The sequence below is a fragment of the Quercus lobata genome, chromosome 11 (assembly GCF_001633185.2).
Source record: "Quercus lobata isolate SW786 chromosome 11, ValleyOak3.0 Primary Assembly, whole genome shotgun sequence".
Classification (NCBI taxonomy): domain Eukaryota; kingdom Viridiplantae; phylum Streptophyta; class Magnoliopsida; order Fagales; family Fagaceae; genus Quercus; species Quercus lobata.
Genome location: NC_044914.1, coordinates 39,311,777 through 39,333,855, shown reverse-complemented (window position 1 = coordinate 39,333,855; position 22,079 = coordinate 39,311,777). Strand labels below are relative to the sequence as shown.

The window sequence follows — 22,079 nt, the reverse complement described above, 5'->3', positions numbered from 1 at the left end:
TATCTATAGAAGCTACTATAATGTTTATTGGATACCATTTTTTAAATATTATACCATAGGTGCTCCGATTGAATCCACTCATGTATTTGCATTAATAAATCACTTACTATTAATTGTTTTAAGAAGAATAATATATATTTTTCAAAAAGAAAAATAATGGACTTTCATTATAAAGTAGGAGAAACGTGAAGAAAGTAATATCAATGATAAATTTTTTGTGATTGTTACCTATCCATGCAAGGCAGGGTTGGCCTATTAAACCCATGGACCAAACATGATTCTACTAATTCACACATAAATACAACTATCTTAATGCTCACTTAGTAACAAGCCTGCAATACTAGGTCCAACGAAATAGGAAATACATCTAACCATAACTGATGGGATACAAACAATATCTACAATCATTGTGACTCTCAATTCAATTGGAAAATAATACATCTAACCATAACTGATGGGATACAAACAATATCTACAATCATTGTGACTCTCAATTCAATTGGAAAATCTAAGGTTCATACCTAAGAAATGAACCTAAGGTTTAGGATACAAACAACTCATATGAGCAATTTAATTGCATTGGACAGGAGTGCCTATGCATGGTCCAGGGATAGAAAAATGGTAAGAGTCAATCGTGGTGGACCAACTGGACATTATGATAGTTTGAAATATCCACTACGCCAAAGCCCATTGATTTCTTGTGCAACACGGTCCACGTGGGCTGAAGATTCACAGCAGCTTCTCAGTTCTCAATCAGTTGAAAAATTCTATAATTACAACAACTGAGTTCACACGTATTTTCAAAATTATTCATGTAGCAGCCACAATGATTCATGTAAAATTGAGAGGCAATTTTCATATAATAAGGTAATTATATAAATAAATGTGAAATTTGATTGTAATCCTAAAATAACTTGAATCGGATTCACTCTAGTAAATGTAAATCACAACATGTGTTAAATGATTCAAGTGCCAAAATAAACCAAATCACCAAAAAAAATTAAAAACAATAAAATAGAAAAAGAAAAAAAGAAATCAAAGTCAACGCGCCAAGTCCAACTACCAACTAACCTAACGTGGACCGTACTGAATACTCTTGGTATACGGTATACCAAAAAAGTACAACTTTCTTTTTTGGATGTACCTTTTGGACAATATTACCCTTTTGACATATCATAAAGACCTCGTACTCTTCCATTGTACAACTCAAAGAAGCTCTAGTTGTTCCTAAATTGTACATTGTACTCTACTAGATTGTAGAGAATATGAGCCTAGACCAAAACATTAACTCCCGGGTCTTATGAATTTTTCTCTGCTGGTTTTTTCTTTACTCTCATGGGTCTCCCATCAATTCCTAGAATTTGCTGAACACTTCAACGCGTTTGATGTGGAAAAAAAAGAAAAGAAAAATAAAAATAATGTACAGTTGCCACCCAAAACTTTCAGTACTCAGTCTTCCCTCTTGTCTAAGCTGTCTTCTTCGTTTACTTAGTCATTTCCATTTTCTTCCAGGGAAGATTTCAAGTTCTTACCCACTGTCTCTGTGTATGAGAGAGAGAGTGTGTGTGTGTGTGTTTTGGCTACTCGATTTTGATCTGTGGAAAAGTACAGCATAGACTTGGGATCAATTTTGATGGTTTTGCTTCATAGGTTTGTAAAGTTACAGGCTTTGCTTTCTGGGTCATTGAAATAATCAAGTTTTGATTTTGATTCATTGGTTTTTTTTTGATTAAATTGATTATATGCTTCATGGGTTTTCCATATTAGTTCATATGCTTTGAGGGTTTGTGGAATTGGAACTAGCTGTTTTGTTTAATTTGTATCTAGAATAGGATCAATTAAACAACAATGGCTGGACTGCTGAAAAAGTTGTGGCCAGCAGCTGTGCCTGCAATTCCTGAAAATGGTGATGAAGAAATCTTCAATACGGAGTACTCTATTGCTATGGAGTACCATGGGTCTCCTGTCACCTATGCTATCCCGCAAATAATACCAGTTAACATTAGCCAAATCCCAATTGCATCTCCAGTTTCTTCAGGCACTTTGTTGAATAGTCTCTCACTCCCAATTATCCAACCAATTGTAAAGTCCAAAACTTTAAACCAGAAACCGTCAAAGGTGTCAGTAGATAGGATAGATAGCTCGGGTAAATTAGCTTGTGAGAATGTTTATGAGTCTAAACCCAAGTTATCACATGGAATTGGAAGTTCTGGTACATTGGAAGTACCTGATGGTGACAAGGAGGATGGAGGTTTTCAAGATTATATGAATCCAACGAATTGGGAATCAACAGAATCTGGTTTAAGCTCACGGGTGCCTTCCTCTGAGGTTTTTTCTTGCAGAGAGGATGATGGTAATGATGAAACTCCCCACCATGTCAGAAAGCCATCGGTGACTTTTTTTGAACCTGAATCGAGTGAAGGGGTAGTAGTTCACGAAGGAATTGATGAGTCTGAGGAAGGAAGTGTTAGTATGAGGCCTAAGATTGAGAGATTAAAGAAAGGGGTATGCTATCGATGCCATAAGAGAAAACGGTTCGCAGAGAAGGAGGTTTGCATTGTTTGTGGATCTAAGTTTTGTTATGATTGTGTGCTGAGAGCAATGGGGTCAATGCCAGAAGGAAGGAAATGTGTTACTTGCATTGGTTATAGGATTGATGAGAAGAGGCGAGGGACGTTGGGCAAGGGTCCTAGGTTGCTTAAGCGGCTGCTCACTGATTTGGAAGTTAAGAATATAATGAATTCTGAGATGCTATGTGAAGTGAATCAGCTGCCACCAGAGCTTGTTTTTGTGAATGATGAGGCTCTTAGACAAGATCAGCTCTTCAAATTACAAAACTGCGAATATCCACCCAAAAAACTGAGACCAGGACACTATTGGTATGATAAAGTATCCGGTTTCTGGGGAAAGGTGAGCACCAAAATCTGCTAGTTCAATTTTATTATCTTCTTTTTCTTTTAATTATTATAGTCTTTTCTATTCCGCCATAACGGTATAGTTGTTGTGGTTTGAATGAACAGGAAGGACAAAAGCCTTCCCAGATTATTACCTGCCACCTGGATGTTGGGGGCCACGTCAAGAGAAATGCTAGCAACGGAAACACAAATGTATTGATAAATAACAGGGAGATAACAAAAGAAGAGCTTTGGATGCTAAAGGTTGGTGTGCTCAATTCAGTCGGGTTGTTCTGGATTGTACTGTGCTTTTTAAACATGTAAGATCAATGCTGTTCTTATAAATGTTTACAGTCGGCTGGGGTGCCGTGTGAAGGAAAGCCTCACTTTTGGGTGAGTAAAGACGGGACATACCAGGAAGAGGGGCAGAACAATGAAAAGGGTAAAATATGGGACAAGGTAAGTTTGCATACTGATGCACATTTGCATGCTTGTTTTACCCAGTTCATCTTATTACACTTAAATAATTGTGCAAATACTCTCTTTACAGACTAGAACAAAGCTGGTTTGTGCAGTCTTGTCTCTGCCAGTTCCTCCTCGTTCTGAAAATCCTTCTCGGAAAGAAGTGAATGGAGAAATCCGAGACAACCTTGCGCAGAAATCTATTCATAAATTTCTTTTAGTTGGTTATGACAAATCTGGCACAAGTACGATATATAAACAGGTAAAATATTAATGGAGGGAGCTAACTTCATCTTAATCTTGTTCTATAATTAATTTTCATGTATGACTAATCAAACTTTGATGAACATCTCATAGCTTAGTTCTTTACCCTTAATACTCAACCAATTTTATAATTATGTTGAAATCCTTGTGAAATGTGATGGCAAAGGTTAGATTAGTGTATTGTGGCAGTAATTTATTTCTCTTTGTCAGAGGATTATATGTTACAATAAACTAGTATTAAAACTTATTTCAAGTAACTCTATTTTCTCCCTTATTTCCTGCTATATTATGTTTTATTCATATTCTTTTTATGAATAATTTTCCATCAGAGTCAATTAACTAGTGAGGGAAAACATGATGAAACTAACAATTTCTCTAGTGGTCTTCAAAACACTGATACTGGAAACATGGTTTTGATACAGTTAAACCTTGACATTCATTTGTGTTGTTAAATGTGTTTTAATTTTTGGTGACACTGGAAACACTGTTTTTGATTATATTAGGCCAAGATTCTGTATGGTATTCCTTTCTCTGAAGATGAGCGCCAAACTATCAAGTTTTTAATCCAAAGAAATTTATTCGGATATCTCGGTGTTCTTTTTGAGGGACGAGAACGATTTGAAGAAGAAAGTTTGCTTGAGAAGCGGAAAAGATGTGTTGTCGATAAGTCTGGACCTTCAGGTATGATGAAAGTTGATTCTACTTAATTTTCTTTTTTATAGAGCTTATATGCTAGTTTTGTTTTGTCAGTTGATATATAAGAATTATGTTAAGGGTATGTTGAAAATGCATAAAAGTAAGTTTTCATTTTTCAATATGCATAGATAGTATTTTATAGTATGCAACAATAACTGAATGCTCGTGTGCCACACACACAACTTCAACAATTTTTTCTTATCTTTGTAAAGTTCTCTAAAAATGTGCCACAAGATCCTTGCATTTAGTTACTGAACAGTTCGAATCAGGTTTTGGATGATGATGGTGGCAGGGATGATCGGAAAACATTTATATCATTACTTTGTCCATTATGTTCTAGTCTCCAGAGTCTCTACTATAGTCTCTTCTGTGAGATTCTATTCTTCTTTTTTTTTTTTTTAATAAATTCTACAACACAGTCAATATCTACAATTATTTTATGAATCTTGTGACTTTGCTGCTGGAGTTTCATTTTTGTCTACTGTGACTGATAAATTATCACTTATTCCAAAAGCTTAAACTATTATAGAGGGTGAATTTAATCACTTAAAATAGATCCATTTTGAGGTGAAGTTTCAGGAAGAATGGAGGGTTCCTGCCTGGTTGTGGTCCGGCATGTTGATGAGCCTGAAGCAAATTGACGATTATTTTAATAATCCCCTTGTGTATGGACCCAATCTTCCCCTTGGCAGGGTCCAATGCATGGGAGTATTTAATTTTTGAATGGGAGGAAGAGTGGAGACAAGATTCGAACCCATGATCACCTACTCTAATATAATGATGAATTACCTCTTGTCTAAAAGCTTTAAGTGTTTGAAGTAAATTTGGGCACATAACCATCATCCTAACAGTGACCATAAAAGCATTTAAGTCCTTCCACATGTTCTTCTAGAGTTTGTCTCACAGAGCTTTTCTAGTTATAAAGAGGAAACAACTTGTTTATTATTAATTTGTATTTTTATTTGTGATATTTGTTTTACCCTAATGTTTTTCTTACAATTTCTCCATTTAACAACCTGACTAGTGAGAAATATTTGCATAGCAAATGAATTGGATTCTTTGAATCCCCAATTTAGCATAACCACATCTGACCATCCTGTACTATAGAAGCCAAGTGGTTGATCACTGGACTTTTCTAATTATTCAAAAAGAATAAATCTCATTTTTTTTCCCCATTCTTCCAACTTGAGAAAGTACATAGAGTACATGTCAAGGATGGACTCAAGAATATCTTGAGATAGCTATTTAATTTAATTTCTCTTGGCCATCGGGGAGTAGTTGAACACTTTAGTGATAGTCTAGGATCTAGCAATGGAGAAGTTTGTATCTTAGTAGCATATGTACTTTCCCTCTAGTTAATAACCAGAGGGAAATTGAATACGTCCTGAAAAATTTAAGGGAAATAAAGGTCAAATGCAAAATTTGTGTTTAGAGCACCTTTTACTGCTAAAATTTGAAATTGTAGACTCAAATGACTGCATGTAGCTGACAAATTTCTAATGCCTTTGTTGTGATTTTTATGTGTATAATACTGATCACTAGAGGTTTTCCAAAGTAATCTCTCTAAATGGCTAGTTAGTTAAACAGCTCAGGACCAGTTCTATTGTGGCAGATTAGTGCCATGCTCTTTACAAGTACTTTTGAGGCTTCCTCTTGGTTTGAAATCCTTTGCTTTCTTGTCATGTGAAGTTATGGTGTACCTTTTGTTGATCAAATTACATTATTGTATTACCATTAAGATTTACCTTTAGGATGAACATATTAACGTCAGAAATTAGCTTATCTAGATTATAGCCTAAATTTTTATATTCACAACAGGTGATACAATTCAGCAGATTGACAATACAACAATCTATTCCGTTGGGGAAAGAGTGAGAGCTTTCTCAGATTGGCTCCTCCAAGTTTTGCTGTCAGATAATTTGGAAGCTGTATCTACTGGTGAATATACACCATTTATTGAGGAGATGTGGAAGGACACAGCCATTCAAGCAACATACAACCGGAGGAATGAATTACAAATGCTACCCAGAGTAGCTACTTATTTCCTAGATCGGGTGAGATTATTCTCAGTGTTCTCTCTCTCTCCCAGACATAAAACCCCCAATAAGTGTTTTCTTTTTGTATTCTTTTTTAATTATTTAAATCCCCTATGATGAGCTCTTGATGACCAATCTTCACAATTATAGTTTGTTTCAGAGTGATAAGTAGAATAACAGTATAAATTCTGTTGTTACTTTTAAAAGGGCATCATCCTTCAGCTTTTAGATGGAGCAGCTGCATCAGTAATCTTGCAGTGCGCTAATTCTTGCCAGCCATTCTTGATTGTTTCAATGGTCGTTAATGTTTTCTTTTATTCCTCGTTCCTATTGTTGGGTATGAATCATGTGTTTCGATTGTATTGTACTTCATAAGTTCTGCAATTCTAGCAGAATTTTTGGGGAAAGGGGAGAGGAAGTGGTGTGGTGTTTGGGTTTTCTTGTTGGTTTGAAATGAAAAATAGAGGGGATACTTCATAAGCTGAGCTTGAAAACATTAGTTCTGATTTTTTGTTAAAAGCTTGAAAGCATTGATTGTATTTCACTCTTTGTACACCACCGGTGTACTAGGTTTGTTTTATTTCTAATACAAATTTTTGTTACTTATCAAAAAATAAAAACTTGAACAAGGCACCCAGTTTGACTGAATTTATCCAGTCATATTTATAATTAGAAGTCCAGGTTATGTTAATCCAATCAATGCAAGAAACTCTTGTTAGTTTCAGAAGCTTAGATTTATAAAATTAATGGTGTTGTAGTTGTCATTTTAGTAGTGACTATGCACTTTAGATTGTGTGCATTTTGATGGGAAAATGGCAAGTGCATCAGCTATGATTACTAAGAAAATCTTTTGTAATTATTCTTTTTCTAAACATGTTTTCCAAACGCAGGCTGTTGAGATTTCTAGGACAGATTATGAACCCTCTGACATGGACATCTTGTATGCTGACGGGATTACCTCATCCAATAGCCTTACTTGCATGGAATTTTCATTTCCCAAGTCAGCACAAGATGATTCACTGGATCCTTTTTATCGGCATGATAGTTCACTGAGGTCAGTTCTCCCTTTTTCATTGATTATTTCGTGAACAAAAATGCCTTGATCCTTATCAAGATTGATCAACTTGGTAAAAATTTCTGCATGACTGTTTTAACCATATTTCTGTTAAAAATGTGGGCAATGCAGTTTTAGTCAGATTATATTCATCTAGAATCCAAGAACTGTCATCTACAATAGAATCTAATTTTTTGGCCTGGTTGGTTCAGTATTGAAAGATAAAATTTGGGTGGTTGAAAGAGTTTGCCTAGCAGGGACAATGGTGTTTGTTCTGAGCTAGAGGACCATACAGGAAAATCCAACATTTGAGAACAAGAACTTCCTGTTGATTCTTCAACTCAAGATTTGTTTGAGTTGCATAGAGAGTGGGATACTGCTTTATTTTCTTACAAAGTGCCATGTTTTGCCTATTCCTAAAGGTGTTGAGTAATTAGAGTGCATTTCCAGGTACCACAATTAGAGTACCCAAGAAGCCTAGGAAAACACTGCAAGTGGTTGGACATGTTTGAAGACAATATTGTCCTTTTTTGAACTGGATGAATATTCTGTGAATGGAGTTCTAACCAACAAAATGTTGGCAAGCAAGGATCTCTTTGAAAGCATGGTCACTCATCCAACATTTGAGAACAAGAACTTCCTGTTGATTCTCAACAAGTTTGACCAGGAGAAGATTGAACAGGTCCCTCTCTCACAACACTTTAAGCCTATTGTCAGCCAGAATCGTCACAACAGCACTAATCCCTCGTTGGCTCAACGTGCTTTCCACTATATTGGAATGAAGTTCAAGAAACTTTTCAGTTCTCTTACAGATAAGAAGTTGTTTGTTTCACTAGTAACGGGGTTGGAAAATGACACGGTGGATGAAGCTCTTAGGTATGCAAGGGAGATTATCACGTATCAGGAAGTAGAAGAGCCCTACTTTAATAACGAGTTGTCTTCTACGGACATTGAGGCAAGCTCCTCTGCATGATTTTTTGCTCAAAAATTACTTGTTAGTCCTTATTCTACTAGCATTGTTTCGCAAAAGTTTGTACATACACACACGAAACATGTATAGATCCGAATAAGAGTCTGTTTAGATATTTTTGACAAAGTATGAAAGTTATATATTTTAGGACTTCGCAGATTTAACAAAAAAGAAAAGAAAAGAAAATATTTGTTCTTATGCGTCTATACTCTTTAAAGTTGATTCTTTGATATTTTTGCTTGGTCATTGGTATCTGTGGGATATTCAATTGGCCACATGCATTATTTTCTATCATTCTATTCTATCTTAATATATTCTTGGTTACCTTTTTAAGAGGGTGAAAACAAGAGGAATGGAAAATGAGAGAGAGAAAAGAAAAATTATGAGTGTGTATTTGGTTGGAGGGATGGAAAATAGGAGAGAGAATTGTTTTCTCCCCAAGCCCACTTCTTGTGAAGAGGGAGTTTTCTCCCCAAATTGGGGAGAAAGTGGGCTTAATATGAGGAATTACCCATTTGCCCCTCCCCTAGTTTCTTTTTTCCATTTTCAAGCTTTAAATGTCCATAAGTTTTTTTAGTGTATTTTTTTTCTTATAAACTATTTAAAAAAATTATGCAATAAGAGTATGAGAGTAAATTCATACAAAAATCATTTTCGATTTTTTCATTTTTCCTCTCAATCAAACAAAAGAGTATTCTACTTATTCACTTTTCCACCCCCAACCAAATGCACATAAGAGAAAACTAAAATATTTTCTATCTCCTCACTTATCCATCTCCACCATTTTCTATCTTTCTACTTTTACATACCCCTACCAAATGGATTCTAATAAATGATGTATCATTTGTTATTACTTCTACTATTGTTAATTTATGTCTTCTTTTATGTATTTTGGTCCCCTTGACTTAAAGCAACTCACGATTCCTCACTATTGCATTGATTGTTCTCTTTTGCACACTTGCAAATGATCAAACCATTTCAACCAACTCTCTCTCATCTTTTTTCTCAATAATAATGATAAAATGGTTTGAACACATCTTAAAAATTGAAACAAATTCTCGGGTACCAGAAAATCGATGATTTCATAAAAAGTAATACATTCTACATGGCCAAAGCAGAAACTTATGAACCAAATCTACACCATTAGTACAAACAAACCAAAACAAGATCATTCAAAATCCACGAAACAGAAAGCTTGAGGATTAATATTTAATTCCAAATCTTGTTTCTTCTCTTCTTTTGCTAGCAGCTCTCATTGATATACCACACTTAATTATCAGCTTCACCAGGGTACAAACAGGTCCATAAGCAAATAGACTGTGGTTTCTGACATGTTAGCATTTTTTTTTTTTTTCCTCTCTAAACCATTCTGCTCCCCGTGGTAACAGCTTCCTTTTCTTCTTCAACTTCTTTGTCTTTTGAAAAGAGTGGCTTCCGGGTCTTAAGTCTTAATCTTTAACCTTCTCTTAAGGCTTTTCGGGGTCTCTGAGCTCCACTTTCAGATTGGTGGTACCTTTGATCTTACCCAACTGTATCTTGGGACGTGAGAGTACACGTGAGTTCCTTTTTTTGTTCTTAAAAAAAAAAAATCCCCTATCCACGTTTCTACCACTGCAGCCATTCTAGCTAGCTAGTACTCAATGTCGTACGTAGAGATCAATTTTTTAATTTATTTATGTAATAGGTTTTTCTTTTTCTTTTTATGGTGGATGATTTTGTGAAGCAAGGCAGTTGGGTTTATATAGAATGTTAAAGAGAAAGAGGTTGTGGTTTTTTTTTTTTTTTTTTTTTTTTTTTGGAGCAAATGGTTCGCTTGTTTTTTATATGTAAACCAGGCATGAAAATGTACAATTGTGACTCTTAGGCTTCCTTTCTATCTACTGCTGGATAAATAATTTTTATGATTCCAAAACGAATTTAAAAAAAAAAACTATGAATAGGGAATTGATAATTGAGCCATGTCATTTCTCTGTTTAAAAATCAATCAATAATTGTGTCTTGAATTTGGTTCTTTGGCCTATATAATTTCACTAATTTGCTTCACTTACCATGTGATGTAAGGCGATGAAAATCGGTCAATAATTGTGTCCAGACTTTTGTTCTTTGGCCTATATAGTTTGCCCCACTTAAAAATTTGATGGAAGGTGATGATCCTCTAGTTTTTCTACTTGAATTCTAGATTTTGTAAAATCCAAAAGTAGTCTCCACGCGTTTATTTTCTGATTTCTCAGGGTCAGGAACAAACTAGGAATTTGCGTCTGCCTTAATTTCTTTTTCTTTTCTTTTTTCTTTTTTTTAATTATTCATTTCTAGATGTATAAGTTACAATAATTTATCAGTTAGTAAAATGAGCACTTCAGTTTATCCAATAATAGAAGAAGAAAGGTAGGTGAGTCAAATTAATAACTACTTGCTTCTTGAATTTTTTTTCTAAATAACAATAAATATTAAAAAATTTAGTTAATTGTCACGTTTCAAAACAATGTTGAAAACTAGCATCTCGAGTGTCTAAAACTCGAGTTCCAAGATAAAAATCGAGTTTTTAAGTTTCAAAACAATATTGAAAACTAGCATCTCGAGTGTCTAAAACTCGAGTTCCAAGATAAAAATCGAGTTTTTAAGTCTCGATTTGTAAGTGGATTAGTTTAAAGTGGAAAAAAAATTAAGCTGAAAATCGAGTTTTAAAGACTCAATTTCCATAAATTGAATAAAAACGCCGCTATAGGTCTATAAAACGTCACTATAGGACTTAAAAAACGCCACTATAGGACTCCATAAATCTGAACTTAAGGAAAAAGTTTTTTTCAGGAAAACGCCGCTATAGGGATTTAAAACGTCATTGAAAGGCATAAAAACGCCACTATAGGCTTTTACTAATATGGATCTCGAGTTTCTAAAACTTAAAATGCTACTTTCCTTTATTGTTTCAAACGTTGTCTAACTAATTATATACAATTCTTTTGCATTGCTGTTTTGCACATTACCTCCTTGCTTCTTCTATAGCTGAGTGGGACCCACCAATTATAACTACACGCTTCTTCGAAAATGCATGGAAAAGGAGACATGAATTTACTTGTGGCTTTGAAATACAAGCCATATTCCATGTTACAATAAACTTTCCAGCTAAGAATTTTTGTCGTCACTCTTCAAAGACTGAGATGAGGAAAAATCAACCTTCCCTTCCCTTCCCCACAACCCTCTCCCCCTGAGGAAAAAAAAAAAAAAAAATCTGCAGTCGTAGAAAATAAGCAGACATGGCAGACAGTGTTGTGAGTTTCTTGTTGCAGAACCTGACTCAGTTGCTCACCCAAGAATCAAAATTGCTAGGTGGAGTAGAGGATCAAGTCAAATTGCTTAAGAACGAGCTGTCTCTGATCAACGTCTTCCTCCAAAATACTGAAGGGAAACGACATGACAAGTTGGTGAAGGAGGTAGTGAGCCAAATCAGGGACGTAGCCTATGAGGCTGAGGATGTTATTGATACATTCATCACAACTGTGACAAAGCACAGAAGAAGAAGAAGCAAGCTGAGGAAGTTAATCCATTCCTGTGACCGAGCAATCGCATTTCACGACGTTGCAAGCAAGATAGAGAGCATCAAGAATATCATCAAGGAAATTTATGAAAATAGGAGTAAGTACGGCATAGAAATAGCTGAATCATCTGGAGGAGATGCAGAAGTGGAGGAGATTCTGCACCGACGCAGGAGATATGTAGAGGAAGATCAAGTGGTGGGCTTCGATCATGACACAGGGCTATTGGTGAAGCGGCTTATTGAAGGGAGTTCACAACGTAATGTTGTTTCAATCATTGGCATGGGTGGCTTAGGTAAGACCACTCTTGCTAGGAAGATCTACAACAACAATCATGTCAAGAATTACTTTGACTTCCTTGGGTGGGTTTATGTATCTCAAGAATATAGAATCAGAGATCTGTTGCTTGAAATGTTGAAGGATTTGATACCAGTGCCAAGAGTGGTGTTGAGAGCCGAATTGAAAGAGGAATTAGTCCACGATTTGGAAGCTATGTATCGTTCAAATGATAAATTGAAAGGGACAATGAAAGTGAAGTTGGAAATCAGTATCAATGAAATGAATGATGAAGAATTCAGAAAGGCATGGCTTGGGTTCTTGGAATGCATACTAGACCATGACTTGAAAAAGTTATTGTCAGGCTACGTGCAAGATTTTTACCGCAAGAATGGTGTACGATTGCAAGATATGTCTGAAAATGAATTAAAAAGTTTGCTGCTTGAATGCTTGAAAAATAAGAGATACCTCCTTGTCATGGACGACATTTGGAAAACTGAAGCATGGAATGAGGTAAGTTCAGCATTTCTTAATAACTTGAATGGAAGTAGAATATTGATCACTAGCCGAATAAAAGAAGTGGCAGAACATGCAAGTAGTCTTAATAGTACTCATGTTCCCCCTTATGAAATCCCATTTCTTAAGGAAGATAAAAGTTGGGAACTCTTCACTAAGAAGGTGTTCCGAGGAGCTACATGTCCTCCAGAACTTGAAACTCTAGGGAGACAAATTGTGAAAAGTTGTCATGGTCTACCACTTGCTATTGTGGTATTGGGGGGTCTTTTGGCAAATAAGGAGAAAACTCATCGAACATGGTCAAAATTGATTGGCCATGTCAATTGGTATCTGGGTCAGGATACATCATCTTGTAGAGACATATTGGCTCTAAGCTACGACTACTTACCTCGACGCTTGAAACCATGTTTTCTATATCTGGGTATCTACCCTGAAGACTTTGAGATACCTATGAGGCAACTAATTCGACTTTGGATAGCCGAGGGATTCATACAACAAACTAGAAACAGAAATATGGAGGATGTTGCTGAGGACTACTTGGAGGAACTCATTGATCGAAGCTTGATTCAAGTGGCAACAAAAAGGCTAGATGGAGGTGTTAAAACATGTCGTATACATGATCTTCTACGGGACCTCTGTATATCAGAGAGCTCTGAAGAGAAGTTTCTTGAGGTTCGCTTGGATGTTAACCTTTCACCCATGTGCAAATCTCGTAGAATTTCCATCCATTATGCCAATTATCTAGACATCTCTTCCAACCCTTGTGAACCTTCAAATTGTCGTTCTTTAATAAGCTTTGGGGGGGTTGACACGCTCGAGATTCCTCTTGATAAAAGCTACTTGAAACGGCTATGCAAAAGTAACAAGTTGGTTCGGGTGGTAGAGCTCATGAATATGGGCATTTGTTGCTTAATCCCCAATGAGATTGAAAACCTGATCCTTTTGAGGTACTTGAGCATTCAATCTTGTAGGCTTCATGTGATTCCAGATTCCATATGCAAACTTTGGAATCTAGAGATGTTGGACATGAGAAATTCTACAATAAAATCAAAATTCTTGCCCAAGGGGATATGGAAGTCACAAAAATTGAGGCATTTGTATCTAAATGGGTCTACATGCCTACCTAGAACTGACAATAGAGTGGGTTTACCCAATCTTCAGGTCCTTACTGGTATAGTTATAAATCAAGTCATTGAAAGTCTCTTTGCCAAGGCCAAATTTCCTAGTGTTAGAAAATTAGGATTGTATTCTTTAGGATTGACGGATTCAACAAAGTCAGGGCTTTTGACAAGCCTCCTTCCCTTGCGTCATCTACAAACTTTGAAAACTTATAGGCTTAGTGAGTTTTCAAGACCAATTTTAGTCGAGTTAACCCTCACGAAGATAACCATAGTATGCACAAGCTTATCTTCAGGCGTCATGAGGGTGTTGAGTAGCCTTACCAACCTTCGAGTACTCAAACTAGTAGGAACTATCAATGAAGGAGTCAGTAAGATGACTGTGAATTGCGATGAAAATAGTTTTCATCAACTCGAAGTCTTTAAAATGGCAAACGTAGATGTTTCAGAATGGACTATGGGGAAAGGTGCAATGCCAAGCCTTCAACATTTGGTCATCGAGCGTTGCGAGTTTTCTGAGATGCCCCTCAACAAACTATGGCGCTTAACTGCTTTGCAGGATGTGGAAGTTTTACATCCCTCTCCAAAATTGGCAATGATGCTTAAACGATTGCAGATGAGGGATGGATGTAAGCTCTATGTCTATCCACCTCTGGACCCAACTACTAATTGAGAAAAAGTTGATGGCTTCCTCTGCTGTGCTATGTTTTGGTCCTCTGTTTGTTTGGGTCTTGATGGTATGATATCTGTACTTGTTATTTACATTTTTTTTCTAATTCTGTAATTAACTAATAATCCTAGATTTTAAGCCTTTATTGCTTTTTTTATTCAAAAGCCTTTCCAATAACTTATTATATTTATGGTGATAAATCCATTTTGGTTTGGAGGAAAGTATTGTGATAATTTATTATATTTGTGATGATAAATCCATTTAACAGTGTGTGTTTGGGTTCAATAATATTATATTATATTATTATTATTATTATTTTCTGTATATAAGACTTCCACTCATTTTTTTTAAGATTTTTTTTTTACAAGAGGGATTTGAATGCAGATTCTCTGCATGAGAGTGAATAGTATTACTAAGCCACCATACTCTTAGCGGAACTTCCCATTTACACACATATATATACACTCAACAATCTCTCCTTGTGCAAATTTTTAAATTGATATTGTAAATTTAAGTTCAATGACTAGACATCCTTATTCTGTTCTGAAAAAATGAACATTGAATATAATATCTTGATGTTAGTTTTGTCTTCAAGATTATTCTTCAAAGATATCAAGGAAAGGCAATGCAAGGCATTGACGAATTTGTCAATTTTTTTTTACAGTGAATTCTGCTTGTGATTGTACTCAAAACAAGTTATTATCGGTTTATCACATGAGTTTAGAATAAAATTTTAGTCGAATGGTGGAATCAATCAAGTTACCACGCCATAATGTTATTTTTATTGATAGATATTATTGCACTATTTTCTTAGTTCTTTTTTTTTTCTTTTCCCAATGCTTAATAATCTTTTTTCTTTTGTTGTTCTATATTTCAATGCAATCATTTCAGAATATGCGAACCAAGCATGAAAATGTACAATTGTAACTCCCCAGGCTTTTTTCTATCTGCTCCTGGTTAAACAATTTGTGTACCAAGCAGTTAATTACGTTGTATGATTTCAAGAAGATTATAATTTGGGAATTGAAAACTGAGCTACGTCATTGTTGTATTAGGAGATGAAATAGGAATGGAATTTGAATTTCCATAAAGAAGTACACAATCTGTCCACGGGAAACATCTTAACACACACTCACTCACTACAGACAGGAGAAAAATCAAATATCTCATGCAGAAGAGTTGTTGAACGTAAGTCAATAGTTGTGTCCTGATATAGTTTATATAATTTGCCCCACCTTACTATATATTTGAAAGTGATGATCACTTTTCCGAGGATGTTAGGGCATGTTTCACTTTCACATGCATGCCGAAATATAATAGGGATGTAATCACGAACCTTTATAGATGACCTTATATTTAGGCTCTCAAGCTTTGCTCAATTTAAGTTGCTTTCCCATTGATGTTTACTAGGGCCACTTCTCATCTTAGTTCTGGCTTAAGAACTAAAAATCTGCTTATGGTGTATATTTGTTAAATATAAGCAGGCTGAAATATTAGAAGTTGGATTGAACAAGAATCCAATTATGAAAGTGAGAAAAAAATTTTGCATTAATTTGCTTAAGCGAGTATTAAGCAAACGTCAAGCAAGGCTCTGTGGTTCTTTTTCTGAAGTTGGCTTGAGAAAGTATCAGGCGAGTGTCTTTGTGGCTCTTTGTCTATAGTTGGCTCGACCGAGGTGCTAAGTAAGTGTCAAACGAAAAGCCTTTAGATTTCCAATGGAAAAAATTTTCTATTTCTAGATGTTAAGGATACAGCTGTAGTTGCAGAGGATAGCAACTGATCAGTATGTGATTTTGTATATTTGAATCATATTTGAATAAGATATGATCAGATAGGTTTAGGCTTGTGATGAGATAAGGATTAGGATAAGATAGAATCATATTTGAATTTTGTATCTAAATGATGAGCTAGAGATATATCCGGATTGTATAGCTGGTATATCCGGATTGTATAGCTGAACTGTACTTACAATTTGAATTTGTAACAAACTCTCATATAAATGAAAATGCCTAAGCCGTGTAAAGGTAAGGCTTGGAAATATTTTGTATATCTAATTTTACATGGTATCAGAGCCATTGTGACATACGTCTTTTTTTTTTCAATGGCTTCCTCATCTTCATCAACTTCAGTTGTCAACACTGCCAGTTCTTCTCCCACTTCCCTTACTACCATCCATCATCTCGTCACCATCAAACTCACTCGTGACAACTACCTCTTCTGGAAAGCTCAGATTGTTCCTTATCTTAAGGGGCAACATTTGTTTGGCTATCTCGATGGAAGCACTTCTGCTCCACCTCAATCTCTCACTGTTGAAACCAATGGAGACATCCAAGTCATCCAAAATCCAGATTTCAGTCATTGGTACTTCCAAGACCAGATGATTCTTAGTGCTATAATATCCTCCCTCTCTGAGCGTATTTTGGCTCATGTAGTCAAATTCAACACATCAAGGGATGTGTGGCAAGCCTTAGAGAGAATGTTTACCTCTCAGTCAAGGGCTCGAACAATGCAAATCCATTATTAGCTCGCCACTTTGAAGAAAGGCAATTCCTCAATTGCTGATTATTTTCACCAGTTTACAACATTGGTTGATACACTTGCTGCTACTGCTCATGTCTTAAATGATTTTGAAATTATCTCATTTCTCCTCGCTGGTTTAGGATCTGAATATGATTCATTTGTCACATCTGTGACCACAAGGGTTGATCCCCTCTCAATTGATGAGTTATATGGGCATCTGTTAGCCCATGAATTGCGGCTTGAGCATCAACAACCAACTGTAGACCTCTCCATTGCAGGGGCCAATTTTGCGGGATGAGGACCTTCACGTGGTGGCCGTGGTGGTGGCTCCTTATCTTCAGCAGGCCGTGGCTCTTCTCCTTCAGTAGGCCGTGACCCATCATCTAAGTATCAAAGGAATTTTCGAGGACGGGGGCGTGGTCATTCTTCTTCCCCCCAAAATCGTCCTATTTGCCAGGTTTGCCAAAAGCCAGGACACACGGCCTTGAAGTGCTATCACAGGTTTGATAATTCCTTCTCCACTGACACTACCAACAACATGCATGCTTTGCTCGCCGCTCCACAGGCTTTACCAGATCTTAATTGGTACCCCGATTCTGGTGCAACTCATCATCTCACTTCTGACTTTGCAAATTTGAATGTGAAGGCAGAGGAGTATCATGGTCCTGATCAGATTCGCATTGGTAACGATATTGGTTTGAATGTTAAACACATTGGATCTACTAAATTATCCACTCCTTCCTCTTCTTTTCTTTTACATAATGTACTCCATGTTCCTCACATTACCAAAAATTTAATTTTTGTTCACAAATTCACATCTGACACCAATACCTTTATTGAGTTTCAGCCTTCTTATTTTCTTGTGAAGGATCAATCAAGCAACGGGGAGAGTTTTGCTGCGCGGGCTGAGTAGGAATGGATTGTACCTTTTTCCTTCTGCTTTCAATAAATTACCTTTGTTGTCATCTGTCTTTGTTGGTGAACGTACTTCTCCAACTCAATGGCACTCACGCTTGGGACATCCTGCTTTTCGTATCGTTCATCATGTTCTTTCAAAATTTAATCTGCCTGTTATTTCTAGCAAAGTTGTTATGCCTTGTTCTGCTTGTTTCAGTTCTAAGAGTAAACAACTTTCTTTTTCATTATCTTGTACTCAAATAAATTTTCCTTTGGATTTAATTCACACTGATGTATGGGGTCCATCTCCTATTTGTTCAAAATCTGGTTTCAAATATTATGTCTCCTTTGTTGATGCGTATAGTCGCTATACTTGGCTTTATCCCATGACAAATAAAAGTGATGTGCTACCTATTTTTATTAAATGGCAAAAATATGTTGAGCATTATTTTAATAGAAAAGTAAAAGTTGTTCAATCTGATTGGGGTGGTGAATATCGCTTACTTAACAAGTTTTTCCAAACTTGTGGCATCACTCATCATGTATCTTGTCCTCACACCCCTCAACAAAGTGGTGTTGTTGAGCGCAAACACCGTCATCTTGTGGAAATTGGTTTAGCTTTATTAAATCACGCTCACATTCCTCTTCAATATTGGGAAGATGCATTTCAAACAGCTTGTTATTTGATAAATAGACTTCCAACTACCACAATTCAAAATCAATCCCCTTATGAAAAATTGTTCACTCAAGCACCTAATTATACTTTCCTACGTGTCTTTGGTTGTGAATGTTGGCCTAATTTACGTCCTTATAATTCACACAAACTTCAACCACGCTCAACTCAATGTGTTTTCCTTGGTTACAGTTTAATTCGTAAGGGCTATAAATGTTTGCATCTTCCTTCAGGTCGTGTCTATTTTTCCAGAGATGTGCTCTTTAATGAGGATAATTTTCCCTTTGCCAAGTCGTGTTCCACAAATTTCCAGCCCATGTCTCCTTTGGATTTAACTTCTTTTCAGGTACAATCTACTACTGGGCTTCACACAGCAGCACCTATCTCTGTTGGCTCGAAATCCTTCAATTCTGCCTCACTTGGTTCTTCGGCCCAAGCTCCATCTCCACAAGCCCAGGCCCAATCCGTATTCCCTGCTTTAGCCCTCTTACCCCAACCTGAAACCTTTCTTCCTCATATCCCTACGCCTCCTTCACCACTCCAAACCTACTCACCTATTGATGTTCAACCCACCTCTCCTTCCCTCACCCACACCGAACCTCCATTCCCTCCACCCACACCAGTCGAACCTCCACTCCTTCAACCCACACACACTGTTCCTCAACCCACACACACCGAACCTCCATTTACTCAACCCACAACCATCGACTCTCCACCCCTACACACCGATCATCAATCCCCATCTAATGATCCTCAACCCACCCATCCCATGATTACCCACTCCAAAAACTCCATCATCAAACCCTAACCCTTCACCAACGGTACCGTGCGATATCTAGTTCCACATGCTCTTCTTGCTGATGGTAATGAGCCCATTGTTGAACCCACGTGTTTCACCACTGCTGTGAAAGACTCAAATTGGCGTGCAGCCATGAATGTCAAGTTTGATGCCTTGCTAAAAAATCAGACGTGGGCTCTGGTTCCTCCTCACACTGCTCACAATGTCATTGGATGCAAATGGGTATTTTAGGTTAAGCGCAATGCCGATGGTTCTGTTGAGCGCTTTAAAGCTCGCTTGGTAGCCAAGGGTTTTCATCAATTGCCTGGTATTGACTTCGGAGAAACCTTCAGTCCTGTAATCAAACCCACCACTGTCAGAACGGTTCTCTCCATTGCAGTTTCACGAGGCTGGGTTCTTCGACAATTCGATGTTTAGAATGCCTTCTTACATGGACACCTATCTGAAGATGTTTACATGTCTCAGCCTCCTGGGTTTGCTCATCCTCAATTTCCTAAACACGTATGCAAGTTGAAGAAAGCTCTTTATGGGTTAAAGCAGTCCCCTCAAGCTTGGTTCTCACTTCTCACTTCTCATTTACTTGCTTTGGGCTTCAGAGGATCGAGGTCTGATTCTTCTCTATTTATCTATCATAGTGCCACCGTTACTATATATTTTCTCATTTATGTGGATGATCTTATTATTATTGCCTCTAAACCTTCTGCAATTGATGATCTTCTTTGTCATCTAAAGGCTAATTTTGCCATTAAGGATATGGGCACTCTTAATTTTTTTCCTTGGTGTTGAGGTTCTGCCAAACTCCTCGAGTATTGTCTTGTCTCAAAAACGTTATATTGTTGATCTTTTAAGGAAGACAAATATGCTTGAGGCAAAGCCCGTTAGCTCTCCCATAGCTCAATCCACAAGTTTATCTGCTTTTGAGGGGGATCCCCTTTCTGATGTCACTCTGTATCGAAGCACCGTTGGGGCTTTGCAATAACTCTCCATCACCCGTCCTGACATTTCATTCACAGTCAACAAGCTATCTCAATTTATGCATCGCCCTACTAACATCCACTAGCAATCTATCAAACGCCTCCTTCGTTATCTTAAGCAAACTATTCATTTTGGTTTACAGCTGCACCGCTCTAAATTCCATACTCTTCAAGCCTTTTCTAATGCAGATTGGGCTGGATGTCGTGATGATCGGCGGTCTACTGGAGGTTTCTGTGTTTTTCTGGGCAACAATCTTATCTCATGGGGTTGTAAAAAGCAACAAACAGTGGCTCGATCTAGCACAGAGGCAGAATACAAGGCCCTTGCCAATGCTTCCGCTGAGGTTAAATGGCTGCATACCCTTTTGTTTGAGCTTGGAATTCCTATCTTTAGTTCTCCCGTTCTGTGGTGTGATAATATTGGTGCGACCTATTTATCCTTAAATCCTGTTTTTCATGCCCGCACTAAACATGTTGAAATTGATTTTCACTTTGTTCGGGATATGGTTGCAGATGGTTCACTTCTCATTCGTTTTCTGTCTACTCGAGATCCAGCTCGCTGACATTTTTACAAAGCCCTTGTCTTCCTCCAGATTTGCTCTTCTTCGGACCAAGCTCAATGCATCTTCCATACCGTTGAGCTTGCGGGGGCGTGTTAAGGATACAACTGTAGTTGCAGAGGATAACAACTGATTAGTATGTGATTTTGTATATTTGAATCATATTTGAATAAGATATGATCAGATAGGTTTAGGCTTGTGATGAGATAAGGATTAGGATAAGATAGAATCATATTTGAATTTTGTATCTAAATGATGAGCTAGAGGTATATCCGGATTGTATAGCTGAACTGTACTTACAATTTGAATTTGTAACAAACTCTCATATAAATGAAAATGCCTAAGCCGTGTAAAGGTAAGGCTTGGAAATATTTTGTATATCTGATTTTACACTAGATATGGAGGGAGTTTGTTGTAAACTTGTAAAATCTTACTATTTCCTCTAGTGTATAGCTTCAAAAAGAAAATACACAGCAAGAAGAAATGATTAGAAGAATGAAAAAAAAGGTTAAAAATGATGTCGTCTAGAATTAGTAATGTCACGATGCTTGTATTACTATGTAATTAGAACATGTGTAGTTATATTATTGGTGTATTAGAATTTCTGTCGGTTAGTTTTAGCTTTACTTTCCCGCTCTAATAGGATTAGTATATATAACAGAGCTTTGAAATTATCCTCTTAAGCTTTCCCATTTTTCTGTTTTGATCAATAAGATTCCAATTTAGTTAGAAGGCAATCTCTCTGTTTTTGTTATGGTATCAGAGCTCTAAAACTCATCAATGGCTTCCAACGCAAATGCAAACTCCGGAATTCCGATTCCTTCCTCAAACACCTCTAGCCATAGAGTTCCTTCACAAACCACTACTTCATCTTCTAAAATGGATGATGAAAACTCAAATCCCTCAAGCCCTTATTTTTTCCCACCTGCTGATAATCCAGGAACTGTTATTGTTTCTCAGCCTCTGCTTGGTACTGAGAATTATCCAAGTTGGTCTAGGGTTGTGTTTCTTTCATTGAGTGAAAGAAACAAGTTCGGATTTGTTAATGGTTAAATCCCTATGCCAGATCCTTCCTCTCCTTTGTTCAATGCCTGGAATAGATCCAATACAACAATTCTTTCTTGGCTGACCAATTCGTTGAGCAAGGAAATTGTAGCTAGTGTGATG

At 36.8% G+C, this 22,079-nt stretch overlaps 1 protein-coding gene and 2 pseudogenes across 2 annotated transcripts; all 3 read left to right on the top strand.

Annotated features, from left to right (window-relative positions):
* Positions 1-1,239: 1,239 nt before the first annotated feature.
* On the top strand, positions 1,240-8,572 carry LOC115968765 (annotated as a pseudogene). The gene is made up of 8 exons (XR_004086795.1): positions 1,240-2,910; positions 3,021-3,158; positions 3,249-3,353; positions 3,445-3,618; positions 4,124-4,301; positions 6,135-6,370; positions 7,243-7,406; positions 7,829-8,572. The product of XR_004086795.1 is annotated as an extra-large guanine nucleotide-binding protein 1-like (transcript).
* Positions 8,573-11,556: 2,984 nt separating this feature from the next.
* On the top strand, positions 11,557-14,699 carry LOC115968763 (putative late blight resistance protein homolog R1B-8). The gene has a single exon (XM_031088263.1). It carries the CDS (start codon positions 11,631-11,633, stop codon positions 14,490-14,492), a length of 2,862 nt encoding a protein of 953 aa, XP_030944123.1. The 5' UTR covers positions 11,557-11,630; the 3' UTR covers positions 14,493-14,699.
* Positions 14,700-17,103: 2,404 nt separating this feature from the next.
* LOC115969716 lies at positions 17,104-17,234 on the top strand (annotated as a pseudogene).
* Positions 17,235-22,079: the final 4,845 nt, after the last annotated feature.